Source organism: Colobus angolensis, unplaced genomic scaffold (genome assembly GCF_000951035.1).
Source record: "Colobus angolensis palliatus isolate OR3802 unplaced genomic scaffold, Cang.pa_1.0 Scaffold128, whole genome shotgun sequence".
NCBI lineage: Eukaryota > Metazoa > Chordata > Mammalia > Primates > Cercopithecidae > Colobus > Colobus angolensis.
Genome location: NW_012114030.1, coordinates 1,448,450 through 1,464,733, shown reverse-complemented (window position 1 = coordinate 1,464,733; position 16,284 = coordinate 1,448,450). Strand labels below are relative to the sequence as shown.

General features: G+C 57.4%; 2 protein-coding genes and 1 long non-coding RNA gene across 9 annotated transcripts in view; 2 read left to right on the top strand and 1 right to left on the bottom strand.

Moving 5' to 3' along the window:
* SH2B1 (SH2B adaptor protein 1) overlaps positions 1-5,379 on the top strand; it is a 34,827-nt gene extending 29,448 nt beyond the window's left edge. For 2 of the 5 annotated variants that reach the window (XM_011933483.1, XM_011933484.1), the window contains exons 4-10: positions 211-302; positions 413-588; positions 2,950-3,153; positions 3,360-3,571; positions 3,704-3,875; positions 4,335-4,434; positions 4,612-5,379. In XM_011933483.1, coding sequence (XP_011788873.1) covers positions 211-302; positions 413-588; positions 2,950-3,153; positions 3,360-3,571; positions 3,704-3,875; positions 4,335-4,434; positions 4,612-4,630 — 975 coding nt within the window. In that variant the 3' untranslated portion in view covers positions 4,631-5,379. Of the gene's footprint in view, positions 1-210; positions 303-412; positions 589-2,949; positions 3,154-3,359; positions 3,572-3,703; positions 3,929-4,334; positions 4,435-4,611 lie in introns of all 5 variants that reach the window. The other 3 variants (XM_011933481.1, XM_011933480.1, XM_011933482.1) reach the window with 2 other exon arrangements.
* A 4,284-nt stretch (positions 5,380-9,663) lies between these two features.
* The window catches only part of ATP2A1 (ATPase, Ca++ transporting, cardiac muscle, fast twitch 1), a 40,373-nt gene continuing 33,752 nt past the window's right edge, over positions 9,664-16,284 (top strand). For 2 of the 3 annotated variants that reach the window (XM_011933471.1, XM_011933472.1), the window contains exons 1-6: positions 9,664-10,049; positions 10,364-10,381; positions 10,770-10,852; positions 12,172-12,276; positions 13,743-13,881; positions 15,850-15,930. In XM_011933471.1, coding sequence (XP_011788861.1) covers positions 9,932-10,049; positions 10,364-10,381; positions 10,770-10,852; positions 12,172-12,276; positions 13,743-13,881; positions 15,850-15,930 — 544 coding nt within the window. In that variant the 5' untranslated portion in view covers positions 9,664-9,931. Of the gene's footprint in view, positions 10,050-10,363; positions 10,382-10,769; positions 10,853-11,309; positions 11,362-12,171; positions 12,277-13,742; positions 13,882-15,849; positions 15,931-16,284 lie in introns of those variants that run through there. The other variant, XM_011933473.1, reaches the window with a different exon arrangement.
* Positions 10,217-11,202, bottom strand: LOC105505615. The gene is made up of 2 exons (XR_001000783.1): positions 10,811-11,202; positions 10,217-10,372 (listed from the first exon to the last, which is right to left on the bottom strand). It is a non-coding gene; the product is annotated as an uncharacterized LOC105505615 (long non-coding RNA).

The window sequence follows — 16,284 nt, the reverse complement described above, 5'->3', positions numbered from 1 at the left end:
TCAGGTTGGTCTCGAACTCTTGACCTTGTGATCCGCCCTCCTGGGCCTCCAAAGTGCTGAGATTACAGGTGTGAGCTGCCGTACCCGGCCTCCAGAAAGAATTGGAATGCATCTTGTTTTTAGACATCCTACATACATTGCTCTCATTAGGTGTGGATTAAGCCGCCTCCCTGCCCCTGCCCAAGCTGAGGCGTCGTCTCGTCTCTGTAGGTAGAAGGTCCCTCTGAGTATATCCTGGAGACAGTGGACGCCCAGCATGTGAAGGCCTGGGTGTCTGACATCCAAGAATGCCTGAGCCCAGGGTGAGGAGCCTGACTTCCGTCGCTGAGGGACATAGGGTGGGGTTGGGGAGCAGCCTCGCGCCTCTTACCTGGTGACTTTCCTCCCAGCACCATCTTCCCTGTCTCTGCAGACCCTGCCCTACTACCAGTCCCCGCCCCATGACCCTCCCTCTGGCCCCTGGGACCTCATTCCTTGCAAGGGAGAACACAGACAGCCTGGAGCTGTCCTGCCTGAATCACTCGGAGAGTCTACCCAGCCAGGACCTGCTGCTTGGACCCAGCGAGAGCAATGACCGCCTGTCACAGGGTAAGGGTGGAGCCTTAGAGAGCTCAGAGCCTCAGAACCTGCCTGCGGGGCCCCTGCTGTCAGGTGCCATGACCTCTCCAGACTCTACTGTGCCCCCATCCCTGTTTTCCAGATGCCCCACCCCAACCCCACCAAATGTTGGCCTTTTGTCCCTGAACACAGCCACAGTTTGCTGTTTAGAATCATCGCGACCCCACGCAGGCCCCAAGCAAACCTTAGCCAGCCTTCTGCGCCCAGCCTTGTCACTTTCTCAGTCAGTTTCCTGCCGGCCAGCACTCTAGCTGGAAATAATGGTTGTTTTCTCCAAGCTTCTGGAATACTTCGTAGAAATCTTTGTTTTGCTCTTACTCTGCATCTCTGTGTCTGTCAGGGGCAACTACATTTTCTCTTGACTCTGTACTTTTTGTATACCCAACCCACACACACAAACACACAAAGATGTGTTGCCTGGTCCCAACTCATATCTCCAGATTAGGCCTCCACTATAGCCTTTTCTCCTGACCCTCTGTTCTGAGTTCTAGCTGCATAGTGCCTAGCACACAGGCTGTATTCAGTGAATGAACACATGAATCATGGAATCTTAGATCTAGAGTGGACCTTGCATCTCATCAGATCTCAGTAGCTAAGACCAGGGAGAGGACACCTGAGGGTCACTGAGGAAGACAGGGGCTGTGCCACCCTGTCTCCCAAGCCATGCTGTCTGTGCACCACACGCCTGTGTTCTGAGCACTGCCTACCTGTGACATTTGTGGCCTGCCATTGGACAGACTTGGAGGATGCCCCTAGTGCATACCTGGCCCTGCGCTGTGTCCCGGGCCAGGATGGGGTAGCTAGGATGCCTGAGATGAGCTCCTTGTCCTCTGGAGGTTTTCAGCTGGGTTCACATCACTCCCTGTAGAAAGCTTAGTGTCCCCTGAGCAGCACAAGCAGGAAGCACGTTGGGAGCTCAGGGGAGGAAGAGAGCAGGGGAAGGTGGGAGAGACAGGGACTGCGATGCCAAGGAGAGGAGAGGAGAGGACACGCCTGGGGACGCAAAGGGCAAGAGCAGAGACCTGCGGGGAGGGCCAAGGATATGGGGACAAATTGGATGGGATAATTGGGTTAAAGTGGAAGAGACATGAATACAAGGTAAGGTAAAGATCAAGTTGGTGTGGGTTAGGGGAGTAATAGAAGGAGCATCTTTGATGCCTCCTAGAGTTAGGGGGCTTTGTCCTATAGTTCAACAAAGGACACTTTTTTTTTTTTGCTTGTGTGTTTTTAAAATTTTTTTATTTTTAAAAATTATTGTTTTTGTTTTTGAGATAGGGTTTCGCTCTGTCTCCCAGGCTGGAGTGCAGTGGTGCAATCACAGCTTCCTGCAGCCTTGACCTCCCTGGCTCAAGCCATCTTCCTGCCTCAGCCGCTCAAGTTGCTGGGACCACAGGCGTGTGCCGCCACCACCACACCTAGCTAATTTTTTTTTTTGTAAGAGGGTCTCACCATGTTGCCTAAACTGGTCTTGAACTCCTGGGCTCAAGTCATTCTTACACCTCAGCCTCCCAAAGGGCTGGGATTACAGGCGTGAGCCACTGTGTCCAGTCAGAATTCCGTGTGTGTGTGTGTGTGTGTGTGTGTGTGTGGAGACAGAGACTTGCTCTGTCATCCAGGCTGCAGTGCAGTGAAACAATCTCGGCTCACTGCAACCTCCGCCTCCTGGGTTCAAGCAGTTCTCCTGCTTCAGCCTCCCAAGTAGCTGGGATTACAGGTGTGCACACCATGTCCAGCTAATTTTTGTATTTTTAGTAGAGACGGTGTTTCACCATGTTGTCCAGGCTGCTCTTGAACTCCTAACCTCAAGTGATCCTCCCACCTCAACCTCCCAAAGTGCTGGGATTACAGGTGTGAGCCACCACGCCCGGCCCAGGACTCCTTTTGAATGTTAAAATATTTGAGGCAGCTGGGCATGGTGGCTCAACGCCTGTGATCCCAGAGCTGAGGTGGGCAGATCACTTGAGTCCAGGAACTCAGGGCCAACCTGGGCTATTATAGAGAGAGACCCCTTCTCTACAAAAACACGTATGTATATATTTAAGACATTCTACTCTCCATTTCTGCAATAGTCTCTCAGCTGTTGATTCAGAAAAAGAGACACATTTGGACTTTAGGACCTCCTTGCATTAACTCTGCAGTCCCTCAGCAGCACAGGAAGCATCAGTTGGGAGCCATTGGTAAAAGCATCAGGGGTCACACTACCCACAGAGCTGTTTGGCATCTTGGCCAGCGACTGCACACAGGGTAGACTACTGGTGAGGAAATGGGCCCAGGACAGTCCTTAAGAAGAGGAGTTTCTTGGGTTCTCAGCTTTGCCCTTTTTCTTTCCAGGGGCATACGGGGGCCTCTCAGACCGCCCCTCAGCGTCCATCTCCCCCAGCTCTGCCTCCATTGCCGCCTCCCATTTTGACTCGATGGAACTGCTTCCCCCAGAGTTGCCCCCCCGCATCCCCATTGAAGAGGGACCCCCCGCAGGGACAGTTCATCCCCTCTCAGCCCCCTACCCTCCCTTGGACACTCCGGAAACAGCCACAGGTACCAGAGGTGTGAGTGTGCATGTCTCCAGGCCTGGGTGCCTGCCTTCCTGACCACCTCTCCTGGGATCCCGAGGGAGCTGGCCCAGGGGAGTTGGGGACGCGTGCGGGGAGCAGGTGCCTCGAGGGGAAGGCAAGGCTTTTTTCTCCCAGGATGGGGGAGGCTGCCCTGACACCCCGGTTTCCCTCCCTCTCTCCTTCCTGAAGGGTCCTTCCTGTTCCAGGGGGAGCCAGAGGGCGGTGAGGGGGACCAACCCCTCTCAGGGTATCCTTGGTTCCACGGGATGCTCTCTCGGCTCAAGGCTGCACAGTTGGTGCTGACTGGCGGCACTGGCTCCCACGGTGTCTTCCTGGTGCGGCAGAGTGAGACAAGGCGGGGTGAATACGTCCTCACCTTCAACTTCCAGGGCAAGGCCAAGGTGAGCCACCCTTCAGGAAAGGCTCTGTTCTGTGCGGAGTTGGCGGTGGGGTGGCGGAGTGCTGCCGGGGGAGGGGGTTTGTACCTGGCAGGGTCTTTGCCTCCTACCTCACCTCACCCGTCCTGCCCTCAGCACCTGCGTTTGTCGCTGAACGAGGAGGGTCAGTGCCGGGTCCAGCACCTGTGGTTCCAGTCCATTTTCGATATGCTCGAGCACTTCCGGGTGCACCCCATCCCTCTGGAGTCAGGAGGCTCCAGTGATGTTGTCCTTGTCAGCTATGTCCCATCCTCCCAGCGACAGCAGGGTGAGCAGAGCAGGTCTGCAGGGGAGGAGGTGCCCGTGCACCCAAGAAGTGAGGTGTGTGTGCCAGAAAGATGGGGCGGGGGGGCTATGACAAGGAGAAGCTTTGCTTGGGAGAGCAGGGTAGAGGAGGCTGCTGTGCCTGGGGGTTTGGAAGGGAAAGAAATACGCTGATAGGACAGAGGAAGGCAGAAGGCTTCTGGCTAGAGCCGGGGCGGCAGCTGAGAGGTGGGTGGGCGCATCCCCATTCCATCGGATCCTCTGTTCCATTGTCTGTCTGTCTCCTGGACCCATCCTGGCCTCGTCTTTGCCCGTCATTGCAGCCTGGCCTTGGGCCTGCCCTTCCCGGGGTCGCTCGGTCTGATCCCCCTCCCTCCTCCCTCAATGTCTCATGTCCCTGTCTGATCTCTCCCTTTCCCCTGCCCCACCGTCCCATCTGTCCCCACGTTGCCCCTCCCCCCAGGCCGGGAGCAGGCTGGGAGCCATGCGGGGGTGTGCGAGGGAGATGGATGCCACCCCGATGCCTCCTGCACCCTCATGCCCTTCGGAGCGAGTGACTGTGTGTAAGTGTGGTCCTCCTCTCACCACCGCCCATGATCCATCTTCCATGGATGGGGGGTTGCTCAGGAGATGGGATGTGGGGAGACAGCCACGCTCCTGGAGGGCAGAGTGAAGGGGAGGCTGCGGCAGGAGCTCATCTGCCTCCACAATTGGTCTGTTTTCTTACCATTCCTATCCAGAACCGAACACCTCCCATGACCCACCCCAGCCCCCTGAACCCCCTTCATGGACAGATCCCCCACAGCCTGGGGCAGAAGAGGCGTCGAGGGCGCCAGAAGTGGCGGCAGCAGCAGCCGCAGCAGCCAAAGAGAGGCAAGAGAAGGAGAAAGCGGGCGGTGGAGGGGTCCCGGAAGAGCTGGTCCCCGTGGTTGAGCTGGTCCCCGTGGTTGAATTGGAAGAGGCCATAGCCCCAGGCTCAGAGGCCCAGGGCGCTGGGTCTGGTGGGGACGCGGGGGTGCCCCCAATGGTGCAGCTGCAGCAGTCACCACTAGGGGGTGATGGAGAGGAAGGGGGCCACCCCAGGGCCATTAACAACCAGTACTCCTTCGTATGAGCTGACCCCACCCACTCCACCCTTTTTAAGCTCCCCCAGCCCTGCTCGTGAGATTGGGCTGAGTAGGGTCAGAGGAGGCCGAAATCCCTCCCCCATGCTTCCTGACCCTTGTTGGCCAAGGGCATCTTCGATGGTACAAGCAGAGGCTCAAGAGAGGCTCCCGTCACACACTACAGGTCCCCTCCCCAGGGCAGGGGATTTGGGCTCTGTGAGCTCCTTGAGGGGCTCTTCTGGTCAGCCCCACCCTGGAGGCCATTTCCCCATTAACCACCCCCAGCCCAAGGCAGGGTGAGGGGGAAGGGCTGTCAGTTATATTAAGGTGGTTGTTGTTGTTGTTTTAAACAAAATGGAGAAGCATAAATAAATAAAAAGGTTTATCTCGGTTCTATCGTGATGGCTATGGCCAGTGTTTGCTGTGGGGACTGGAGCATTTGGGTTGGGAAGGCGGCTCACTCAGTGCCCACAGGCCAGAGGGCTGGCCCAGGCTGAGTCCCTGTCACTATGCAGTGCTGTGCTTTCGGTGCCATCCCTGTCTCTGACAGCCTTGTTTGTGGAGCGCTAAATGATGCTCTTGGGGTCTCCTGTGAGTTCTTGTCATGGGACGGTGCTGTGAATGGCAGGCATAGGGATCTCCAGCAGCCCTTCCTGAGTTATGGCTTCCTACCCTAGAGACAGCTGGCAGCGAGAGATGGGGGACACGGTGGCTGTGCTGGGAGAGATTAATGTGGCAGTCGCAGAGGGCCCCAATGCCCCCCTTCTCAGAGCCAGGCTGGAGGGTGGATGGCAGAGAGCATTGGCTTCTGTCCTGGTTTTGCCACTCACTGGCCTGGGCAAGGCGTAGCCACGCTGGGCCTGAGCATCCTCATCTGTGACATATGAAGTTTCATCTGCTGACATGGTTTGCTTGGCCTGGACATGGTGTCCATTTGAGTTTCACATTAAAAATTCAGATCACAGGCCGGGCGCAGTGGCTCACGCCTATAATCCCAGCACTTTGGGAGGCCGAGGTGGGTGGATCACCTGAGGTCAGGAGTTCGAGACCAGCCTGACCAACATGGAGAAACCCTGTCTCTACTAAAAATACAAACAATTAGCTGGGCGTGGTGGTGTGCGCCTGTAATACCAGCTACTCAGGAGGCTGAGGCAGGAGAATGGCTTGAGCCCAGGAGGCGGAGGTTGCTGTGAGACGAGATGGCACCATTGCACTCCAACCTGGGCAACAAGAGCAAAACTGTCTCAAAAAAAAAAAAAAAAAATAGCCGGGCATGGTGGCATGCACCTGTAGTCCCAGCTAGTCAGGAGGCTGAGGCAGGAGAATCTCTTAAACCCATGAGGTGGAGGTTGCGGTGAGCGGAGATCGTGCCGCTGCACTCCAGCCTGGGCAACAGAGTGAGACTCTGTCTAAAAAAAAAAAAAAAAAAAATTCACTGGCTTCTCTTGAAAATCAGAAGATCCAGTGGTGCAGGTCCACTTCCACATCTGCCCCATCCCCACCAGCTCACTTTGCTCCCTGGGAGGGCCTGGCCTTATGGGCATTTGAGTTTATACCACCACCCACATTGTGGCACACCCCTCCACCCCATTAAACACAGGCTCTGCTGTTGGAATCAGTCTTCCTGATCCGCGGCTGTGCCCTCCAACAGAGGGCACCCCTGGGCTTCCCAGCTCTGGGAAGTGGTGCCAACAAGGAGGGGCCTAGGGCTGAAGAATCCCACCCGCTGAGCTCGGCCCTCTCCCTTCCCCGCTGTCCAGCTCTGCCTTTCAGCATCCTGCCTCACTCCCCGCTCAGGCAGCATGGAGCCCACACCCTCATGCCCCTCAGCCTCAGCCCCCACCTCCAGGAGGCCCTACCCACGCTCATGACCTTGCTATTCTGGGCCTTGTGTCCTGTCGGGAGATGGACAGGAGACAGCTGGGTTTCCAGGCCACCCAGGCGGGGGGCTAGCTGAGGGAAGCCTGCTGGCTCTCCTGCTTACTCTAATTCTTGGGGCTCCCCAAACCTTGGCCTCAGGAGACTGGGGATAGGACCAGCCTTGAAAGTGGGGGAAGCTTTGGAGAGCTGGGTGCTGTGTTCTTAGTGAGATGACCAGTGAAGGCTGTGGCGCCCTGGGGTAAGCAGGGCCTGATCCCCTCCTAATCTTCCAGCAGCAACTGGTGCTCTGAGGCTCCCCTCCCCCAGCCCTGCCAGGGACCTGCCTTTCAAAGATGGGCAGGGGAGGGGGACGGGGACACCCACCCACTCCTCAGACCGGCACGTCTTGGCTGTTGGGGCCTGAGAGACTTTCGCTCTAAGCCTTTCTTTACGATGGTTAAACCAAAGTTCTGCACTCATCAGGGACTGGCCAGGCTGTCTCCGTGTCGCATGCTTTTAGCTCCAGCCCTCAGGTGTGACAGGAGGATCACTTTCCATCCCTGGGCTTGGAGACCCCTATGGGAAGGGATCCCCAAGGGCGCCTCTGGCTCAGCCTCCCTCCATGGCAGTTCACATCCGCAGCCTCCCTGAGGGTGGCCCTTCCGCAGCTCCTGGCGGATGGCTTTCCCTCCCTGGCTTATTTGCCCCTCTGGGAAGCTGGGGGAGGTAGAAATGAATAACCTTAAAGGCTTGTTGGCAGGAATGTGCTGCCAAGCCTGCCCCCTGCCCTCTGTCTCAGGCTCTTAACTCCCTTGAAGCTGCCCCTCTCTCCGTCTGCCCCTCTCCATGTTTGGGCATTCCCACTGCTGTAAGACAGTAGCCCCTGTCACTCCTCCAGGTGCTGGTGGGGAGACACCGGCCAGCGCCAAAAGCCTTGGCGGGTGTGAGTCTGAGTCCAGCGGAGATGGTGGGTGCTGGGCTGTGTGGAGGTGCCGGGGGCTGTGTCCCTTGGAAGAGACTGCTAATTAATGCCCTCCTGCACCCTCAATTCAGCCCACTGTCCCCCACTCCCCTCAGGTCACAGCAGGACTCTGCTTCAGGGGAGGGGTTTGTTGGAACTGTGAAAAGGAGGCGGGAAGGAACACCTTGTCCTCAACTCACCCAGGAGGCTGCGCCTCCCCCAAGTTCAGGCAGAAGAGATGCATCTGGGAGGCTGAACCCTCAAGTTCCATCCACCCCTGCTGCCATCCCCCTCCCCAAAAGTGGAGGCCTCCCTTTTCTTTGCTCTGCTGTCTCCTAGTCTGTCCTCTGCCTCGGTGTTTGAGCCCCAGAATGGAAAGCAGCCTTAAGAAGCCACGCTTAGGAAGTCCACACGCCTCTGCTCATTTCAGGAAACAGGCCTAGACGGAGGATGGACTTGAGCCCAGGGCACCAGGCCCCTTCCCCTCACCGACCTTTCACACTGACTCTCATCCAGCCTCTGCCTGCCTGTCCTCCTCTTCCTGCACCCCGGTACCCTCCCTCGGCTCCTCCAGCTGCTGCCCTGGTGGTAACCAAGAGACGCCCCCATCCTGGAGCAGGGGTGGGGAGGAGCAGCTCAAAGCAGCTGCTTCTCTGAGGAAGCTGACACCAAGGCCAGTGTTCAGCAACAACTTGTGGCTTTGCACCCAGCGCCGGGGTCCCCGCCCACCTGGCTCCCTGCTGTCCCTCTTCCCCACTGCTCCTCAGACTTCCCTCTGACCCTGGTTACTCTGTGTCTCTGCTCCCTCTCCCCCAGGTCTAATCTGTCCTCATTTCCCCCAGACCTGTCCCCAGAAGTCCACCCTTCCCCATTCCTTTGATCTGGAACCCCTTCTTGGTCCGGCTTCCCCAGGCCCCGACACCTTTCTGTGGGGCCTGCCCAGCTCCTCGGCACACACAGCATGGGCCTGATCCTCTTCCCCTCGTGGGCAGATGCAGCAGGGCAGAGTGCAGCACAGACCACAGGCCTCTGGGGCTGGCCATGGAAACCCCATGGATTAGAGCACAGTGTGGGATGAGGTGACCCTCAGTGCATGACTTGGGGTGACCCCTGCCCCCATCCTGAGACAGCTACCCCTCCCCCTCTGCCATCAGCACATTCTGTAGCCTCTTGGGTTACTTGGCTGCCTTGGTGTCCCATTTTCTTGGGGGGGTGGGGTGGGGATTCCCTATCCAGGATGGGGCGGCCCTGAGGGCTCTGTTCCCAGAGGCTGAGTTAGAGCGATGGGGAAGGGGGGGCAGTTTTGGGGAGAGACAGGCAGTGCTCACCAGGGCCTGGACACTAAATCCCTTGTTGATGGCTGTGGCAACCCCTCCCTAGGGTAGGGTTACCATCTTCGGCCCTGTCCCCTTGACTCTCTCCCCTCTTCACTTCCCCTTGTCCCTCTAGGAGCCATTTCCTCTAGCCCCCAAAAGATGTCTCACTTCATCAGTCCCCCAAAGGCTTGGGGTATCTCTGCTACTCCTTCAGCGAAGCAGGTGAGGAGGAAGGAAACAGGCTCCGGGCAGATGAGGCAGGAAGGGGGGTGTGAGGAAAGGGACAGGTGAGGCCAGGGATGGAAGGAGGGCTCAGGGAAGAACTGGGGGGATGAGTTTGGAATGGGAAATTCAATGCAACTGGGGAAGTCGAGGCAATGGGGTGGCGGGGTCAGTAGCAGATGACAGAAAGTGAAGTCTCCCTACCCCACTTCCCTGGGGCTGGGGCTACCTTTGCGTCCCTCATGAGTGACATCTCAGGCTGCAGCCCCACTGTTCCCCCTCTGTCAGCAGAAATATCTCTCTTCTGACCCCTCCTGCTGGAGTCTCAGCCAGCCAATCCCTGATCTGGAGGAGGGGGGAGGCCGGCCTCCCCCCTGCTCCCTCATAAGGACCCGCCGGGGGCCGGGGGGTGGCCGGCTGCTCAAGTGGGACGGGGGTCAGAGCTTTGTGGAAGGAAGAAAAACCTGGAGGGAGCAGGAGAGTAAAAAGAAGAAACCCAGGCAGACAGGCAGTTGGACACACTGAGGAAGACCCCCCACGAGTGGGAACCCCTTGGAAGGAACACACCGGCCCCGGCCCCCAGGAAGGGAGCGCAATGGAGGCCGCTCACGCTAAAACCACGGAGGAATGTTTGGCCTATTTTGGGGTGAGTGAGACCACGGGCCTCACCCCGGACCAAGTTAAGCGGAATCTGGAGAAATACGGCCCCAATGGTAAGTGTCCCTTGGAAGAGAGGCTGGTAACTAATGCCCTCCTGCACCCCCAAAACACACGCACACGCATGCACGCGTTTCTCCCCTCAGGGTATCTTAAGGAAGAGCTGGGCCGTTGTCCAATGCTCGCAGGGGTAAGAGGATACTGAGAAAACAGAGTTCCGAGATCCAGAGTTTTGGGAGGTTTTAATGGGATGACCTTGATGAACCTCAAGGTGGCCTGATTCTCTTACCTTAGCCACAAAGTCTTGGGTGTGGGGGGCATGAGGGTGAACCCCAAATGAGTCTGTCTTTTTCTTCTTTTTCCTGGGTAGAGCTCCCTGCTGAGGAAGGTAAGTTACTGAAATCCCTGGACTCTCATAGATGATCACCCCTCTCCCCTGCCCCGTCCCACTCCCTCCTCCCTGCCTTTTCTTTAGATTCCTTGAGCAAATACCCCTTCCCAAAAGGCAAATCTCCCTCCCTAAAGGTTAGAAGCCTGTCCAGGACAGAAGTCTCCCAGGCACTTTCTCCTTGAAGCATCCAACCCTTGAACTGCTCCCCACTTTGCCGAGTCTGTTTCTGGACTCCAGGCGAGATTCTCAGCCCTTCTCTGGGCACCAAGCTGCCTGCCCACCACCCTAGAGCCTCTTCACTGCAGGCTGGAGTCCAGGGCGCTCCATCCCAGACCTTCACCCCCTAGACTTTAACCCGGGGCCCTCCCCTTGCCTCCTCCCCCAGGGAAGACCCTGTGGGAGCTGGTGATAGAGCAGTTTGAAGACCTCCTGGTGCGGATCCTCCTCCTGGCCGCATGCATTTCCTTCGTAAGTGTGGGAGGGTCTCTGGGGGCTGGCTGGGGGTGTGAGGCTGGGATCGGGTGAATGCGGGGTTCGCAGTCACTGGATCCTCCCGTCTGAGCCCCGAGCATCCAATTGTACAGACCGGGCGGGCTCGGGAGCAGCAGCGGGTGTGATTCGCTTCCTCCTCTCTCCTCCCCCGCACCCCACAGGCAGGTTTTATTTTAAGCTTTAAGGGTGTTCTCAGCCAAAACACCGAAGCTAAGCCACCCTCGCGGCTTCAAGAGCTTGGAGGTCTCGGGTTACCCCCCGAGCCCCGGGCTCCGGGTCCCGCAGCAAGGCCGGCTGCAGCTCGGGGGCCACTGCCACTCCCGGCATGCCCCGGGCGGGCGGCCGTTCCACCAATCCCCGCGCCCGCCGGCGCCCTTTCCCTGCCCTCCCCGGCCGCCTGACGCTGATTGGTCGAGAGGAGGACTCGCTCCTAGTGGCGGGAAAGCGCGGCGGTGCGAGGATGACTCCAAGGAGCCCGGCGCCCAGTGAGGGAGGGCACTGGCATCCCTCGCCTCACCCGCCCAGCCTGGCCCTAGCCCTTCCCCGCGCTTCCTAGGCACCCCCACCGCCGCGGGGCATCCCCAGGGCCCTGCCTCCTCTCCCGCCCTAGGGGCTACTTCGCATCCCGCAGTCCATCTGCGTATTGCGGATTCTTCTGCAGCATGAGTCTTGCTGGGGCCTCTGGAGGCAACGAAAGCCTGCCTGTACCTTGGTTTCCGAACGCAGGCCCCGTCGCGTTAAGCACAAGCTGGCAGGGCCTCTCCTCTCCCTTCTCAGATTTGCTCCTTGACATTTGCCTGCTGCCTGGCGGTGGCAACAGCTGGGGCGGGGCGCGCGCAGGAGGCCCAGTAACCCTATCCCCGCTCTGGCTCCCTCGTGAAACCGGAGCTTCCCTGCCTTGGCCGAGAGGGAGGGCTGCGGGGGTCAGACGGCCTGCGAGGACCACAGGGTTTTTCCTCTCGGGTTTTGGCTCCCGTGGGATGGATGTGTCTGTGCAGGGAGTTGGACCGAGCTTCGCTTCTAAGCCAGCAGCTTGGTCAGGGAAACCTGAAAGCATTCCCAGCTAATCCCCCTAGTGGTGCAAGCCTGTGCGCGCCCATCCCGCTGAGTAAGGCGGTGGCAGGGCCTGCAGTAGGTGGACAGACCCTCAGACGAATGTGGGGCCACAGCGCCCCCACGATACCCGGCCCCCCTGCTGGCTCCGGCGCAATTCTCCCCTCTGCAGTGGGCCACTTCCTTTCTCTACCCCTTTCGGTGCCTCATTACCTGTCATTCTCCTTTCCCCTGCTCTCCAGGTGCTGGCCTGGTTTGAGGAAGGTGAAGAGACCATCACTGCCTTTGTTGAACCTTTTGTCATCCTCTTGATCCTCATTGCCAATGCCATCGTGGGGGTTTGGCAGGTTAGCTTTGACCCTTCCTCACCCCTTCATGTCCCAACACTGAAGGAGAGGCCAACCCTCCCTCCAGTCTCCTCCTCCTCCATCACCTCCCCCATACTTGCCTCTTCCTGTGGTCCTATCCCCTGGTCTGGAATGGGATGGAGTGTGGGGAAGAGGTGGGAGACTGTGACCCACTGTCATTTCCTGGCTGTGTGACCCTGAGCAAGTTCCTTCATCCCTCTGAGCCTCAGTTTCTTCATCCATAAAATGGGGCTAGCAATCCAGTGTGAAATCGACTAAGATGATGGATGTGCCTGGCACACAGTAAGAATTCAATAGACGCTAGCTTGATTTCCTTCTTCCTCTGACCTGACCACCCTCTACATGTCCTGTCCTCTGCTTCCTGGTTTTTTGTTGTTGTTGTTGTTGTTGTTTTGTTTTGTTTTAGGTCGTTTCCAAAGTGAAAACCCAAATGCTACCTTGCTTTGGTTCTAAGAAATGTCAGACTATAAGCCATTTTTTGGTGCTCACTGGTTTCTGAACACTGAGGATAGAAATAGCCACTTTCTCACATTGGGAGGCCGAGGCAGGCGGATCACTTGAGGTCAGGAGTTCAAGAGTAGCCTGGCCAACATGGTAAAACCCCATCTCTACTAAAAATACAAAAAATTGGCTGGGCATGGTGGCGGATTCCTGTAATCCCAGCTACTCAGAAGGCTGAGGCAGGAGAATCACTTGAACAGGGAGGTGGAGGTTGCAGTGAGCCAAGATTGTGCCATTGCATTGCACTCCAGCATGGGCAACAGAGTGAGACCCTGTCTCAAAAAAATAAAAAGAAAGTAAAAAAGAAATAGCACTTTCTCTTTGTCCCAGTGTTACAGGTACAGCAGAGCCACTGTGTCTGTGGTGCTGGCAGGTGTAGGACAATATCTGCAGGGCAGCCTCTGATTTTCTTTGATTTTTTATTTAGATTTTTCTTTTTGAGACAGGGTCTTGTTATGTCACCCAGGCTAGAGTGCAGTGGTGTGATCTCAGCTCACAGCAACCTCTGCCTCCCGGGTTCTAGTGATTCTCCTGCCTCAGCCTCCCAAGTAGCTGGGATTACAGGCACGTGCCACTACGCCAGGCTTTGTTTTTTGTTTGTTTGTTTGTTTGTTTTGTTTTGTTGTACTTTTGGTAGAGACGGGGTTTTACCATGTTGTCCAGGCTGGTCTTGAACTCCTGACCTCAAGTGATCCACCTGCCTCGGCCTCCCAGAGTGCTGGGATTACAGGTGCGAGTCACCATGCCCAGCCTGATTTTCTTTGATTCTTCTTTGTTCTCTCCCCAAAACCTTCTCACCTGTTTTCAGCTGTAGGTGACAGTTTCCTCAACACACACACACCCCTGCCCATGTGGGGTTTTGTTGCCTCCCCTGTGCCAGAAGCCACAACTCCATAACCCTGCCTCCTGTACATAACCGTGCCTCCTCCACCCTGTCTCCTCAGGAGCGGAACGCAGAGAATGCCATCGAGGCCCTGAAGGAGTATGAGCCAGAGATGGGGAAGGTCTACCGGGCTGACCGCAAGGCAGTGCAAAGGATCAAGGCTCGGGACATCGTCCCCGGGGACATCGTGGAGGTGGCTGGTGAGTGACAGGGACGGCTGGTCCAGGATGCGAAGCTTTGGGACCGAGGCCTAGGAGACGCTGGGGGCTGGTCAGGCTCAGATCCCGGTGTCCAGGAGGATGGCGGAGTCTGCTTCTCTTTCCGACTCCTCAGAAGGTCATCCCAGGCCACTCCGGCCACGGCCCCCCTTCACCAGCAGAGTCTCAGCAGGAACAGCCAGTCCTGTCCCTGAGGCTGCAGACAGACCCCCTGCTCTCCATCCTCTCACCCTGCACTCGCACTTGCAGGCAACAGGTGGAACCCGGTCCCTGCCAACGGCCCCGTCTCCACCCCCTCCCGGGGCCTGGCTTCCCCCTCCTTCCACCCACCCCAAGCTTGGTCAGCTTTCAGTCTTGACCTCTCCGTGCCCTTGAGGCCTCTCAAAGGGGAAGGAGTGAGGGCAGAAGGGAGGAGGGAGGCCGAAGGCTCGAGCCCCCGGCCATGTAAGGGAAACTCAGGCCCTGCACGGAGCACGGGACTGGGGAGGAGGGAGCTCAAGGAGGGCCCCGCCCGAGGCAAGGGACACTTAATGCCTGGCCAGGGAGGGGTGGGGGCTGGGTGGCTAAGATTACTGGGATTCTGCCCCCTTCAGCGGTTTTTATATTTGCCCTGAGCAGGCCTTCCCGAAGCTCCAGGCCCCTGCCGGGGGAATGGCTCCTCTGCGGCCTCCTTCCCTGTAGCAGACACCCAAGTCACTACCCCAGGGAGCCTGGGGAGAGGGAGTGAGGGCAGGCCGAAGACCCCGGCGCCCCATTACCGCTGTGACAGCGTGGAGTCAGCGCCATGAATGTCTATAAATATCACACGGGCTTGGGTGACAGGGCGTCCCGCCTGACTCCATCCCGACCTCCCTCCTCCCTCCTGGGTCCATTTCCTCTGGCACAGGAGGGGGCCTTAGAAACAGAGGGAAAGGAAAGCGATTGGATCCTGTCCCCAGTACCATCCGTGGGACCAGTGTGGAATTAGGCAGCGCCCCTGGGAGGTTCTTAGGCTCCTCCTAAGGTCTCTGAGTCTGGCTGGGCATCCACCTCTCCAGCTGCCCCAAAGGTGGTTTCCATGTGCCTGCCAACCCACCTGTGCATCTCCCTGGCCTCACCTCCACCCATTCACTCTCCAGCCTGTGCTGCCCACCCCGCTCCTCCACACCTATTTCCTGCTCACGCCCCGCTTCTCTCTCGCCCCATCCGTCCTGTCTTGTCCATGTTCCCAGCTTACTCTCCCCAGCTCCTCACCTCCCTGCCTCCCTGAGATGCTCAGACAGAGCTGTCAGGTTCCTGATATGTGGTCCCCTCCATGACCACCCTACGCCCCCTGCTGCCTTAAGTCCTGCCCACTCATACCTTCCGCTCACTCCTCTCCTGCCTTGCCCTCCACTGTTCTCTTGGTTGCCCTCGATTATCTCAATTTCCATATTTTCCCATTTCTCCCTGCCTTTCCTGGCTGTCCACTTCATTCTCTCACCCCAATACCCCTTCTCTCTAACACACCCTGTTTTCCCTGAATTCTTTCCTTGCCTTTCCTCTTTGCCTTTCTCACTCCTGTCTCCCATTCTGTATTCTAGCTTCTTGTCCTACAGCTGGACTGTCCTTAATTTCCCCTCCAGTCATTCAGTGGGCATTTATTTAGCACGTATTATGTGCTGAGCAGTATGCCTGCCCATCCCTTCTCAGGGCTCACAGCGAGTGGGAAGAGATGTGGGAATTCAAGACCAACCTGAGAATAGAATGAGACTCTAGCTCGCCATGGACACGGGGACAGAGGGATGGGTGTCACGATGGGTGGTTGCCAGCTTCAGGAGCTCATGCCAGGGGCCTGATGCAAGCCCTGGGAGCCTCCCTGAGACCTGAAGGATGGATGAGGAGAATGAGTCAGACACAGATTGGGTTTTTCTTAGGAAGGAAGAAAATTCCATTCCCAAGTGACCTCCCTCTTCCCTACTCTCTCCACAGTGGGAGACAAAGTCCCTGCAGACATCCGAATCCTCGCCATCAAATCCACCACCCTGCGGGTTGACCAGTCCATCCTGACAGGTCTGCTGGCCTGGGTGGGAAGATGCATGGGGGTGGGATGTGGGGAGGGAGAGACAACAAGGGGGAGGTGAGTGGAAAGACAGAGAACCCTCACTGTCTGAGCAACATAGAGAGACCCTGTCTCTACAAAAAAATTTTAAAAATTAGCTGGGCATGTTGTTGAGTGCCTATAGTCCCGACTACTCAGGATGCTGAGGCGGGAGGATCACCTGGGTACAGTGAGCTGTGATCACACCACTGCACTCTTTCCTGGGCAACCCTGTCTCTATCAAAATACAAACAAAAGGCTGGGCGAGGTGGCTCATGCCTGTAATCCCAGCACTTTGGGAGGCCAAGGTGGGTGGATCACCTGAG